This window comes from Lissotriton vulgaris, unplaced genomic scaffold (genome assembly GCF_964263255.1).
Source record: "Lissotriton vulgaris unplaced genomic scaffold, aLisVul1.2 SCAFFOLD_2364, whole genome shotgun sequence".
NCBI lineage: Eukaryota > Metazoa > Chordata > Amphibia > Caudata > Salamandridae > Lissotriton > Lissotriton vulgaris.
In genome coordinates, this window is record NW_028255382.1 from 161 (window position 1) to 13,741 (window position 13,581).

Genomic DNA, 13,581 nt, shown 5'->3' on the forward strand with positions numbered 1-13,581 from the left:
CAAATTAAGCACTGCATGATTTTTAATTGGGACTCAGTAACCAAGCTGATAAATGGTTGTCCTGAAAATCTGGCATGGCTCCTGACTTTGTGGACCAAAGATGGACACCCGCCGAGGATCACAACATCAGTCAATTTGGATAGGCTGGCCCGCTTTAATTAATGTCAGAATCTCGAGCGGCCTGCGGGTAGGCTCTGCCTGTAACTAAAATGTTAGATTCTAAAGCATGGACATTTAGCACCGCTCAATTAGTGGAGTTGGACAATTAATTAAGCACTGTTTGTTTCCCATTGGTGAGCAGTAAACGATGCTCATAAATAAAGCACGTTGACGCTGTGATGCAGATGAGATGTAATTGTGTGTGTTTCACTCCTAGGCAGCGATAAGCTGTACCACCAGTGGCTCTCCACAGTGCGGGTGAGTAAACAATGTATCATTCCCTGGCACCTTACACACTTGGCACAGAGGGCTATCTGTGGCATAGAAAACATGTCTGAGAAAACCAAACGAGGCGCCCCAATGCGCCTTCTTAATAAATGCATGGCTTGTTTTTAGCTTCTATATTGGTATGTTTGTCCACCTGCAGCTCTCCCGATTGGAGCATATATGTGGTTTTTAGTAAATTTATTGTTGAAATCTTTTATGTGCTTGTTTCACCCCTAACATTTTCTGATGGAGATGTTCTGCAGTGGCCTTCCAGACCTGCAGGCTAAAACAAAGTTCACTGTGGGAGGAGTGGCGGGACCTTGGGTAAGGGGGGAGGAGGGACTTTGTGTTGAGAACTGCCTAAGAGGCACTAATTTTATATTATTGTATTGTTGTTGTGTTTATATAGTGCTTACTACCCCCTACGAGGTGTCAAAGCACTTTTTCTTCGAGGCGCGTGTTACTCCGTAACTCATAGAGGATTACTGGTGAATTAGTAAACTGAAATATGAAAGTAATTTGAGTGGTGGATATGTTAGTCAGTTATTTGAATTGAGAAGGACAGTGGAGGGATAGAAGAGGGAAAAGGTTTGCATTTATATAGCGCTTGCTACCACTGATGAGGGGTTGCAGCGTTTTTTGGCAAGTAGCAGGCTTCTCCTGACCCCTAAAGGATTAGTAGTGAATTAGTATAGTGAAATATAAAAGTAATTTGAGTGGTGGATATGTTAGTCTGTTATTTGGATAGAGAAGGACAGTGGAGGGATAGAAAAAGGAAAAGGTTTGCGTTTATATAGCGCTTGCTACTACTGATGAGGGGTTGAAGTGTTTTATTTTGGCAAGTAGCAGGCTACTCCTGAACCCATAATACATTAGTAGTGAATTAGTATAGTGAAATATGAAAGCAATTTGAGCGGTGGATATGTTAGCCTGTTATTTGGATGGAGAAGGATACTGATGCCGCCTTCTCCCACCTGAGTCTCTACCTACAAAAACATAAACACAATTTTGATGAGGCTGCTGCCGATGTCCTGAGGAGAGTTTGCATCGCTTAATGAACATCTGATGGATATAAGCCTCAGAAGATGAGCTGGAAACCCACTCACCGGAGAGGTGTCCAGCCTGTCTTGTTGCCACCGTGTGATATTGGATACTCTCCAGGCAACCGTGTGAAGGGAGCTAAAATTGTATGACTCATGGTGGCACTGTGTGAGTTAGCATGTCTGCATTCAGTAGCCAAGTGTCATTTTGTTGATGCTGACTGTATGGTTTGGTAGTTTCATATCAGTCTGTGAACGAAGACAACAGCTCTTTTGGAACAGGCACTATTTCCTGGTCTTTCCTCTGGGTCCGCGACCCTGCAGTAGTTTAAATCTGATGTTGAACCGGCCGCGACCCCCTATCAGGCCTGAACATTTGTGGGAAAAATATTAATCCATTTCTGAACAGTGGCTGTACAAACTGTAAAGCAACCCTCGTCAGCGAGATAGCTCCTGTTTACGTTTCACATTTAACGTTAATTTAATTTCTCAAGAGTATTTGCTTTTTCCAGGATGTTTTCTGCTGGTATTTTCATACAGCCGATCACTTTTTAATAATAGCATGTACTGTGAACGGGATTGTTGTAGGTGTGATGTGACTCAGGCTGTTTGTGGGTTTTTATAACGTAGCATGATTGACAGCTCTGGAGTTGAGGCTAAAAGAAGAGTGAGTTTCTCACAGTGCCTGTCAGAAGGGCATAAAGGCGTTCAGAATGCATGCTCATTCACTCCTTGGCCTCTCTACAGACCACTCAGAGAAATCGTCACAAATGCCAATTGAAATTTTGACTCTAAGCAAACGTGTATGAAGGAAGTACACAGCTGTGAAATCATTTATATTGCAAATGTAAATGAAAATGTGATGCATACAGATGAATGAGTGTGTAGAGTGTTTGTGAGAAGATGGTGAAGTGAAAGCGATGCAATGAGGTTTATGCAGGAGAGCGTGAAAGCAGAGTGAACATAGTGTACAGAAGAAGAAAGAGATGAGGTGTGAGAATTTCTGAAAGATGTGGGAAGAAAATGGCGTTTCTTACTCAGAGAACACAGAGGAAAGTGATGTGAAGAGGAGAATATGCATTGTTACAACATTCTGAAAACCACTGCACTTTTCCCAGATCACAGTAATGTTTAATTCATGGTCTCATGTTTTCAAAATGGAAACATTTTCAATTCTAATTTTTCACAACACTCATTTGTCTGATATTGCTAGCAAACATTGGCAAAATCAAGCATTGCTAGGACTACATTTTAAGTTGTTGAGCTTTTAGTAATGGGGTCCCAACTGAGCTGTTAGACCCAGATAAAGATGTCAAGAGCCAGACGCATTAGTCCTGCAAGCAAAACATCCCTGGCTACCTTCGAGCAACTGTGCACCATGTCCTCCAATAAGAGCAGAGTCTCCAATTGCTGGTGGAGGGGGCTCACTGTTGCGAGTGTAGTAGACAGTAACAGCTACTACAACTGTGGCTGTCTGATTTTACAAAAGGTAACCTCAGCAATGCTATATACGTCACCCTTTCTTATCAGGTAGGCGTCTTGTCCACTCGTGCCCCTCCCAGCTGCTGTCACCTATATACGTTTAAATTGCATTTATATAGCAATTACTACCCCTGAGTAGTTGTATTTTTCTCAAACACTGCCCTTACTCCACCCCTCCTTCATCTTCCTAAGAGCAATCCTCCCTACTCTTCACTCCCCTCATTTCAAATACAGGGTCTCCCAGCAGCCCATTTTTTGCCTGGCGGCCACACGATCTCTGCTGTCAGTAGGCCTTGCTTTAAATCCCTGCCCCTCTTTATAAACTAGAGTTTGTTTATAGTTGAATGTCTGGTTTTAAACTTCATTTGGCTTTAATGGGTCCATGCTGTGCTTCTTCAACACCATAGCATGTTAAACCCAGCTAGGCTGACTTTGCCAAGGCTTTTTTTTTTCTCGAATACAGTAAGCACAGTTTAGCTAAAACCGAGTGATTTATTGCTCGAGATTAGAAACTCTTCAGTACTCCATTTTAAGATTTTGATTGGAGGCCCTGAAATTCACCCCCTTGTACCGATGGTCACGTAGGCACAATGTTTTCATGCACTATCTCCCTCCTGGTGATCGTTACTGGTGTGAGCGAGTGAATGCTGGGCAGTTGGTCTTCTAGTCGCTATGTCGTGTTGGTGGGCAGTTGTTCTTCTAGTCGCTATGTGGTGTTGGTGTGAGTGAGTGAATGGTGGGCAGTTAGCCTTCTAGTCGCTATATGGTGTTGATGTGAGTGAGTGAATGGTGTGCAGTTGGTCTTCTAGTCGCTATGTGGTGTTGGTGTGAGTGAGTGAATGGTGGGCAGTTAGCCTTCTAGTCGCTATGTGGTGTTGATGTGAGTGAGTGAATGATGGGCAGTTGGTCTTCTAGTCGCTATGTGGTGTTGGTGTGCATGAGTGAATGGTGGGAATTCGTTTCTAGTCACTATGTGGTGTTGGTGTGCGTGAGTGAATGATGGGCGGTTGGTCTTCTAGTCGCTATGTGGTGTTGGTGTGAGTGAGTGAATGATGGGCAGTTGGTCTTCGAGTTGCTATGTGGTGTTGGTGTGAGCGAGTGAAAGGTGGGCAGTTAGTCTTCTAGTCTCTATGTGGTGTGGTGTGAGCGAGTGAATGGTGGGCAGTTGGTCTTCTAGTCGCTATGTGGTGTTGATGTGAGTGAGTGAATGATGGGCAGTTGGTCTTCTAGTCGCTATGTGGTGTTGGTGTGCATGAGTGAATGGTGGGAGTTCGTTTCAAGTCACTATGTGGTGTTGGTGTGCGTGAGTGAATGATGGGCAGTTGGTCTTCTAGTCGCTATGTGGTGTTGGTGTGAGTGAATGAATGATGGGCAGTTGGTCTTCTAGTTGCTGTGTGGTGTTTGGTGTGAGCGAGTGAATGGTGGGCAGTTGGTCTTCCTGTTGCTATGTGGTGTTGGTGTGAGAGAGTGAAAGGTGGGCAGTTAGTCTTCTAGTGGCTATGTGGCGCTGTGAGTGAGTGAATGGTGGGCAGTCGGTCTTCTAGTCGCAATGTGGTGTTGGTGTGAGCGAGTGAATGATGGGCAGTTGGTCTTCTAGTCGCTATGTGGTGTTTGTGTGCATGAGTGAATGGTGGGCAGTTAGCCTTCTAGTCGCTATGTGGTGTTGGTGTGTGTGAGTGAATGGTGGGCAGTTAGCCTTCTAGTCGCTATATGGTGTTGATGTGAGTGAGTGAATGGTGTGCAGTTGGTCTTCTAGTCGCTATGTGGTGTTGGTGTGAGTGAGTGAATGGTGGGCAGTTAGCCTTCTAGTCGCTTTGTGGTGTTGATGTGAGTGAGTGAATGATGGGCAGTTGGTCTTCTAGTCGCTATGTGGTGTTGGTGTGCATGAGTGAATGGTGGGAATTCGTTTCTAGTCACTATGTGGTGTTGGTGTGCGTGAGTGAATGATGGGCAGTTGGTCTTCTAGTCGCTATGTGGTGTTGGTGTGAGTGAGTGAATGATGGGCAGTTGGTCTTCTAGTCGCTATGTGGTGTTGGTGTGAGCGAGTGAAGTGTGGGCAGTTGGTCTTCCAGTTGCTATGTGGTGTCGGTGTGAGCGAGTGAAAGGTGGGCAGTTAGTCTTTTAGTCTCTATGTGGTGTTGGTGTGAGCGAGTGAATGGTGGGCAGTTGGTCTTCTAGTCGCTATGTGGTGTTGATGTGAGTGAGTGAATGATGGGCAGTTGGTCTTCTAGTCGCTATGTGGTGTTGGTGTGCATGACTGAATGGTGGGAGTTCGTTTCAAGTCACTATATGGTGTTGGTGTGCGTGAGTGAATGATGGGCATTTGGTCTTCTAGTCGCTATGTGGTGTTGGTGTGAGTGAATGAATGATGGGCAGTTGGTCTTCTAGTTGCTGTGTGGTGTTTGGTGTGAGCGAGTGAATGGTGGGCAGTTGGTCTTCTTGTTGCTATGTGGTGTTGGTGTGAGAGAGTGAAAGGTGGGCAGTTAGTCTTCTAGTGGCTATGTGGTGGTGGTGTGAGTGAGTGAATGGTGGGCAGTTGGTCTTCTAGTCGCAATGTGGTGTTGGTGTGAGCGAGTGAATGATGGGCAGTTGGTCTTCTAGTCGCTATGTGGTGTTGGTGTGCATGAGTGAATGGTGGGCCGTTAGTCTTCTAATCGCTATGTGGTGTTGGTGTGAGCGAATGAATGGTGGGCAGTTAGTCTACTAGTCGCTATGTGGTGTTGGTGTGCGTGAGTGAATGGTGAGCAGTTAGTCTTCTAGTCGCTATGTGGTGTTGGTGTGCATGAGTGAATGGTGGGCAGTTAGTCTTCTAGTCGCTATGTGGTGTTGATGTGCATGAGTGAATGGTAGGCAGTTAGTCTTCTAGTCGCTATGTGGTGTTGGTGTGCATGAGTGAATGGTAGGCAGTTAGTCTACTAGTCGCTATGTGGTGTTGGTGTGAGTGAGTGAATGGTGGGCAGTTTGTCTTCTTTCGCTATGTGGTGTTGGTGTGAACGAGTAAATGGTGGGCAGTTAGTCTTTTAGTTGCTATGTGGTGTTGGTGTGAGCGAGTGAATGGAAGGCAGTTAGTCTACTAGTCGCTATGTGATGTTGGTATTAGTGAGTGAATGGTGGGCAGTTGGTCTTCTATTCGCTATGTGGTGTTGGTGTGAGCGAGTGAATGGAAGGCAGTTAGTCTACTAGTCGCTATGTGGTGTTGGTAACAGTGAGTGAATGGTGGGCAGTTAGTCTTCTAGTCGCTATGTGGTGTTGCTCTCCATTAATTGTGGGAAAAAGCAAAGATGTATTGTAAAACTGTGCTCCTCTTTTACGAGATGCTACCCGTGGCCTTCTAGTAATGATACCTGTTTTTGTCTGGAGCAGGCCTCCAGGCGCTTGAGACTTTAACAACTACATAAAATGTGGAATTTCTTTTTACATTTTAGAAAGGAAGTGGCGCTCTGATAAACACGATGAAGACGCGAGCTAACCCTGCCATGAAGACTGTCTATAAATTTGTAAGTAATACACTCCGGAAGCTCACTCTAAAAAAAAAATACTTTTCTAAATTTCGCTATCTGTGCTCAAACTCCTGCTATTTCATGTGTAAGTAGCCTCTCTATTGCCATTTGCTGTGGCAGGTGCAACTTATATGGGAGCGGGTAGAGCTGGGAATGCCACACACTGTTTTGCATTGGATCACAATCTGTTTTCTCAATACTTTATCTAGAGCAAGATTGTTTAAAGTAGACTGGATCAACTTCTGTTTCCTCCATTTCCGATAAATGACGTAAAAGGCATTTTCTGGTTTTTGTCCTGCACTAGTACAGACTTTACATAGTGTATACCTTTTTTAAAAATAAAAAATAGAGGTAGAAAAATACCTAAAATAAGTTTTGCAATGCTATTTTAATTAGCCTCATATTTTCATTTGCTGATCTGCCAGACTATTAAAGATACTTCTTTATATAGCAATCGTACACATTCTTGATTTAGGTGGAATGAAGTCCCCCCTCTCCTGTCGTACATTATAAGCTGTTAACATTTTCTTTAAAAAATATATGAAATTCAATTTAATGTAAGTTAGATTAAAAAAAATAATGTGGCGCACTGCGTGTAGATATAAATCCAGAGATACATTCTATATTTCCTGTAATGATTTGTAGTGTGCAAAAAATAAACTAGTTCCCATAAATATTTCCTTACTGCTTATGAATCTTGCTTTTAGAAAAGAAGCTCAGAAGAATGAAAAACCACTTTTTCTTTTCTGTGCTTTATTTAAACTGCAGCTGTTATGGTGCTCTGTGACCTGCTTTTCACCTTGGCTGCTGATGGTAGCAGGTATTACGACGTCACAAATCGATTATAAAAACGTTTTACAATTGAGCAGCTAAGTCATTTTGTTATTACAGGTGACTAAATAAGGTCTCCAGTAACAAGTGAAATTAGAGGCAGCATTGTATGCAGGAGTTGCAAGCTCCCGAGTATTATTATAATAATAAATATTACTTATGTTTTATACGGGGTTTCAAAGCACACTTCTGCCATTCCCAAGTGCTGTAAATACATGGTGTTACTATTGCCCATTTTAATGGTACTCCGTTATCCTACTCGGAAGGATGGAAGCCTGAAACAGTATTGTCGGGATATGACCTTCTTACCTACAGCTTGCATTTACCCATCCCTGCTAGATTTGTCCTCTCGTGTACGGATTTACTGCCCATGACACTTGATTGCGAGAATGATCAATTTATAATGTTTTTAAGAATAGTTAGATTTACGATTACTTAACAGTGTAAACAGGCTGCCTTTCCTCACCAAGGCAGCATGTCTTCGACTTGTGGGATGGTTGCAGAGTGAATGGACCTCTGTGGTGTTGTAAACTCCAAATGTGTTTCCAGAATTCATCTTCCTTCCACGCACATACCTAGAGACAGATATATTATGGGATTTGGCAATAGGTCGCGTAGACCATCGGTCTGTAAATTCTGACAATCCGTTTTAGCAGGACGAGCCTGCTCATGTTCTGGTGGCCTTTATATAATAGTTTTTTGCACTATTCCTACTTCTCGGTGGGTTTGCCTTGCCTCTTGTTGTAAGAAATCCGAAAATACGGGCCCTGATGGACGTGAATCGAGTCGATAGAATGCCAAAGAGGAGAGAGAGGAGAGTGTTTTTTCTTTGTTTCACTTTTTTTTTTTAAACTCTAGTTCATTTTTCTTGCAGGCGAAAGATCACGCGAGAATGGGAATAAAAGAGGTGAAAAATCGCTTGAAGCAAAAGGTACTTGAAGTTTTTATTCAAAATGTATGCGCCCCATGCATGAAATACTTAGCCACAAAAAGCATTATGTGATCAATAGAGAGCTGCTGCCTGCAGGGCTGTTAGCACTCTTCAGAATGCATTACCAGCTGTCCTGGATATTTCACACCGCTATAAATATGCTTGAGATGGTTTGGACTCGAGCTCTGGCTCAGTTCTCTGTTTCTCAAGTTCAGAACTGATTTTCCTCGCACTCCCTTAGTACTTGGAGGAGCTAATGTGTGCTCGGCTCCCTCTCTGTTGCCAGTGTCTGGATTTGAATATAAGAAGATTGGTGCCTTACACGTGGCTTTCCACTTACTCCATGTTTTGTGATTGTAGCTGTAGGATGTGCAGTGAGATGGTGGATGTGCAGTGAGATGGTGGATGTGCAGTGAGATGGTGCATTTGCGGAACTCGCTGGACCCATCACGTGGGAGTGTTGAAGGTCTGTGCGGGCGCCAGGGAGGAGCTAAACCACTTACCGTTCTCCAATTCAGTTATTTAATTCCAAGAAAAGGTGGCCACAAAAACACAACTGTGTTGACAAATTCAAAAATTTGTCTATTTACTCTGAAAGGATCTGTTTGAGGTCAATTCTCAACCACACTAAGGGTTATGAAAGAAAAAAGGCTCATGAATTGATATGACAGGGTATAGAAAGGCAAGAATTGTATGCCACTGTATGGCCTAAAAAGATCATGAAGAAGAAATGTTGTCCCCATGACCCAAAGTTCTAATACATTTTCTGTTGGTCCAAGTATCAATCGAAGGCTGACTTTCCAATAGCCCAAGAACCCATAGAAGGTGTGGTGTTTACAGCAGTTCAAGTATTCACAGAAAGAGTACATTTTTCATTAGCCAAGCCTTGTGTATGACCCTGAATCTGAAGTTCTAAAAGGTTTTAATTGTTCATAATAATTGGAAAAACAAATTCGAGATTTTTTAAATGGTTTAAATTTTTATTTTTATTTTTCGTTGCAACTTGTTAAATCCCAATACAAGATTAACTATCTGTATTGTGTGGGTCCGTGCTGAAGAGGAGAAATCATTTATGTTCATTAACCGTTCAAAAATGTTTTCTAGCTGTTAGGATCTGCATAATTACACTTTAATTATCGCTGCTAAATACAAGATTCTGAACAATTGCACTTTAATTATAGTTACTAAAAGATTTGGCACAGGCACTTTTATCCATTGCTGCTCATTGTAATATATTGCATAGGTACTCTTTATTTAGCACATCTTAATTTTTGAAATACCAACTTATGCAATTCAAATTTGGGCCTTTTTGGAGAAGTTGTTTTTCTGATAGGTGTGACATTTGAACGAATCTTAAAATGAACCTATATAATACTAGCATTTTATGTGTTTTTTTTTTTTTTTAGCCGCCATATCAGATAGATTGATTTGGTCTACTTAAGTGCACTCTTGTTATTACTGTTAAATGCAAGGTACCGCACAAGTGCACTTTACCTACTGTATTTCAACTAGGGTATATTAAAATTAGAATTGTAAAAAAAATTGAGGCAGTGTGGACATCCCATTGTGACCTTTATAGCTTTAATTTGAAGGGACATTGCTTTTGATTCGTGTGAAATATGATATTGTTTACCCAGGATCAGGAAACAGACAGAGGACTACCTTATTCTTCTCCCCTACTATCTATAATCATAGAAACAAACAGAGGACTATCTTGTTTATCCCTTCGATTTCTCGGCCATCTTAGACTAGTCTTTCCTAACTAGCCTGGCCTAAGGATTCGGCCATCTTAGTCTAGTCACACGTCTCTACCTAACCTGGCCTAAGGACTCGGCCATCTTAGTCTAGTCAATATCCCTCATCCTCATGCGTACTCTTTAGTCCTTCCCCCCTCACATCTACCCACAATATGGAACACACTGGCATGCACACTTATAAAATCAATTACCCCCCGAGCTCCCCAAAAAAAAGCCAAACGTTTTAAACATAACTTTTTGAAATCCCATCCTGAAACCCCCTTCGTGGACTCTTATCTCTCACTTAACAATGGAGCCAAGAACACTGACATTATCTTCTACACTCCACGAAGAGCACAATGGAGAAAAACGTTCCTCACCCTACTCGCCATCTCCGCCACTAGAAAATCCGCCCATGGCCTAACACTTACCACTGCACCATCCCAACTCTTCCCAGCGAGAGCTACCATCACTATCTACAACAATGGTATTATCCTAACGCAATTCACAGACAGGAACCTTGACCTATTCGACAACCTGTTCCCCACTCTCAAAAAACATATCTCCAACCCTCTTACACACACCCATCACACTCCCTACCCCAACACCCTCGACTCGATTCCACTTCCTACCACTAACAACCTATCCTCACCCACCTTCTCTCCTCCTAACCCTACACAGCACCAGAACAACACACCCCTCCGCCCTCCCCCAATAACATAGCACAACATCAGATCGACTCACCTCCCCTCCGCTTGTATCCCTATCACCCACCCACCCCTCATCATAATGCCACACCCCTCTACCCCAGATGTCAATCGTCCCTCCTCTCTCATTCAACCCACCCCTACTCCCCTTGCCCTACACCCTAACACCCCCCTTCCGTTACCAGATGGACTCCCTGAAGGCCACACTTCCCTTAACTCATCTCCTCCTCCCCACAACAGGACCATCTCCCACCCTAGGACCATCACCCCCCTATACTCATTCCCCACCTCCACACCTACACCCCCACCACCCTGAACCTACACCCATCCCCCGAACTCCTTATCACCCGTGCCTCCTACCCCGCCTACAACTCCTACCCCCCCTAATCCCTCTACACCCCTCCCAACCGTCCAATAACCCTGTCATTAATACAACCAACCACTGCACTTACACCACACCCCTCCCCCCCCACTCCAATATCCATGATACTTTCTCACCCTCAGCGACTTCCCCCGACACCCTTCACTATCCTATGCTGGACAAGATCATGTCCACCCTCCTCCAAATCAAAGAGGACCTACACACCTTCAAAGAGCTACTCTTGACACACCCAAGACACACCCTTCTCACCACTACTCCCCCTCCCAACAAGTCACACACCCATCCTATTCACCCTCTCACATGTAACTCCCCCCACTGGACCCCTACCCCCGCTCACAAACACTCCACCCGCCCACACCGTACCAGCAATCCACACTCGGAACACAACATACGCACCCTCCTCCACTCATATGACTCCACTACCCAAAATCACATAACCGACACACACCTGCCCATCCCCACAATTCAATCAAACCCTCTCAGGCCCTCCACACACAGCAACAGAGGCTCCGTCCCTAACCACCTTAAAAAAGTCCCCCTCATTATGGAACACTCTACCTCCCTTATAACCCCTCGGCTCAAATGCACATTACTAAACTGCAGATCGGCTCATAGACACTCTTCAGACATTGCTGATCTCATAGAAACACTAGACCTGGACCTAATGATCCTCACCAAAACTTGGTTAACAGAATCTTCTACACCAATCATTGACATTCTAGTTCCACCCAACTATCACATCATTAGACTTGACAGGACTACCAAGGCAGGTGGTGGAATCGCTTGCATTCATAGGAACAACCTCTCCATTACTAGAATCACCTCCCCCACTCTCACCTCATGTGAATACATCTGCCTTGATGTCAGTAGCATAGGCAAACCTGTATGCTCTCTGCACATCATTTACCATCCACCGAGGGACAACCTCATCTTCACCCAACAAATCATGGACATAATCACAACCAACTCCAGTCATCAAAACTCTCAAATTTTCCTTGGAGATTTTAACCTCCACTGGAACGATAACAATAACGCGCTGGTTAATAGTTTCAAAAACTTCCTCAACGCTGTTGACCTCATCCAAATATGCAATAGCCCCACCCATGACAAGGGCTCTATCCTCGACCTTATCATCTCCAAAGAGGACTCCACCCAACTGGAATCAATACAACCCTGTGACTGGTCAGACCACCACATTATCACATTCTTCATCAATGAAAAAATCAAGCTTAACTCAGTTCAACCCACCAAATCCAAGACTTGGAAAAGAGACCTGAAGAAACTTAACCCTAACTCGTTACCTCCCTCCAGCTGCAATCTCCTCCTTCCCCCTACCGACACCTCAGATGTTCATGCATTGACCCACCACTACCTCAACACTATGACCACTATAATCAATGAAGCAGCCCCCCTACAACTAAAAAGAGTCCCCACTAAGATCTCTAACCCCTGGTACGATGGCAGACTCAACGAAGATAGACGTGCCATGCGACTTGCAGAGCGCACCTGGAGATCAGCCCCTTCAGCATTGCACCTTAATGCTCTTAAGAAAAAGAGAAATGCCTACTTTAGGAAAATCAAACACTCTAAATCAAACTTCTTTAGCCTCCAGCTAGACCAAGCACAGAACCGACCGAGGAAATTGTTTGATCTAATCAAAACACAATCCAAGGAACAGCCCAAACAACCACATAGCTCATTGCTGAATACGCCATCCTGTGAAGCCTTCTCAGCCTTCTTTAGCCTAAAGACCGACAACATCAGGATGGATCTCCTAAAAGACCTTAGCCTTTACGCTAGTCCACACTGCATAACTCCCACTGAAACAAAAAACAATGCAGCATGGTCCTCATTTAAAACCTACTCAGAAGAAACAATTGGCAAACTGCTCAGTACACTGAAACCTTCTAATCACCTCACAGACCCTCTTCCAGCTAACGCTGTAAAAGATTTTATCCCTCTGCTCCTCCCACTATGGACCAAAATTGTTAACAGCTCACTTCAACAAGGACTCATCCCTGACTCCCTCAAAGTGGGTCAAGTCACTCCTATTATCAAGAAACCAACAGCAGACCCCACGGACCTGAACAACTACCGTCCTATTACCAATATCCCCACCCTGGCCAAACTGTTGGAAAAATGCGTACAACTCCAGCTAACAAAACACATTGAAAAGTTTGACCTCCTCAATCTTCATCAATCAGGCTTCCGATCAGGTCACAGCACAGAGACCGCTATGACACACATAATTGACGACGCCCTCCAAATCCTAGATCAGAATGATCCCTGCCTCCTCATCCTACTTGATCTATCCTCAGCATTTGACACTGTCAAACACGAGAGCTTACTCGAGCTGTTAAATACTAGAATGGGTCTATCAGGGACCGTTCTCAAATGGTTTACCTCCTTTCTGCATAACCGATCACAGAAATTCAAGAGCAACAACTTGATGTCCTCACCTATGCCTGTTACATTAGGCGTCCCACAAGGCTCTTCCCTATCCCCAACATTGTTCAACCTATTCATGGAGCCTCTCTCCACCTTGT

The 13,581-nt window shown here is 43.9% G+C and overlaps 1 protein-coding gene across 1 annotated transcript in view; it reads left to right on the forward strand.

Moving 5' to 3' along the window:
- Positions 1-376: 376 nt before the first annotated feature.
- The window catches only part of LOC147659151 (DENN domain-containing protein 1A-like), a gene marked incomplete at its 5' end in the record, with an annotated part of 303,738 nt that continues 290,533 nt past the window's right edge, over positions 377-13,581 (forward strand). Inside the window, 3 exons of the mRNA XM_086951939.1 lie at positions 377-417; positions 6,374-6,445; positions 8,154-8,210. Of these exons, the coding sequence (XP_086808065.1) occupies positions 377-417; positions 6,374-6,445; positions 8,154-8,210 (170 nt within the window). The remainder of the gene's footprint in view (positions 418-6,373; positions 6,446-8,153; positions 8,211-13,581) is intronic.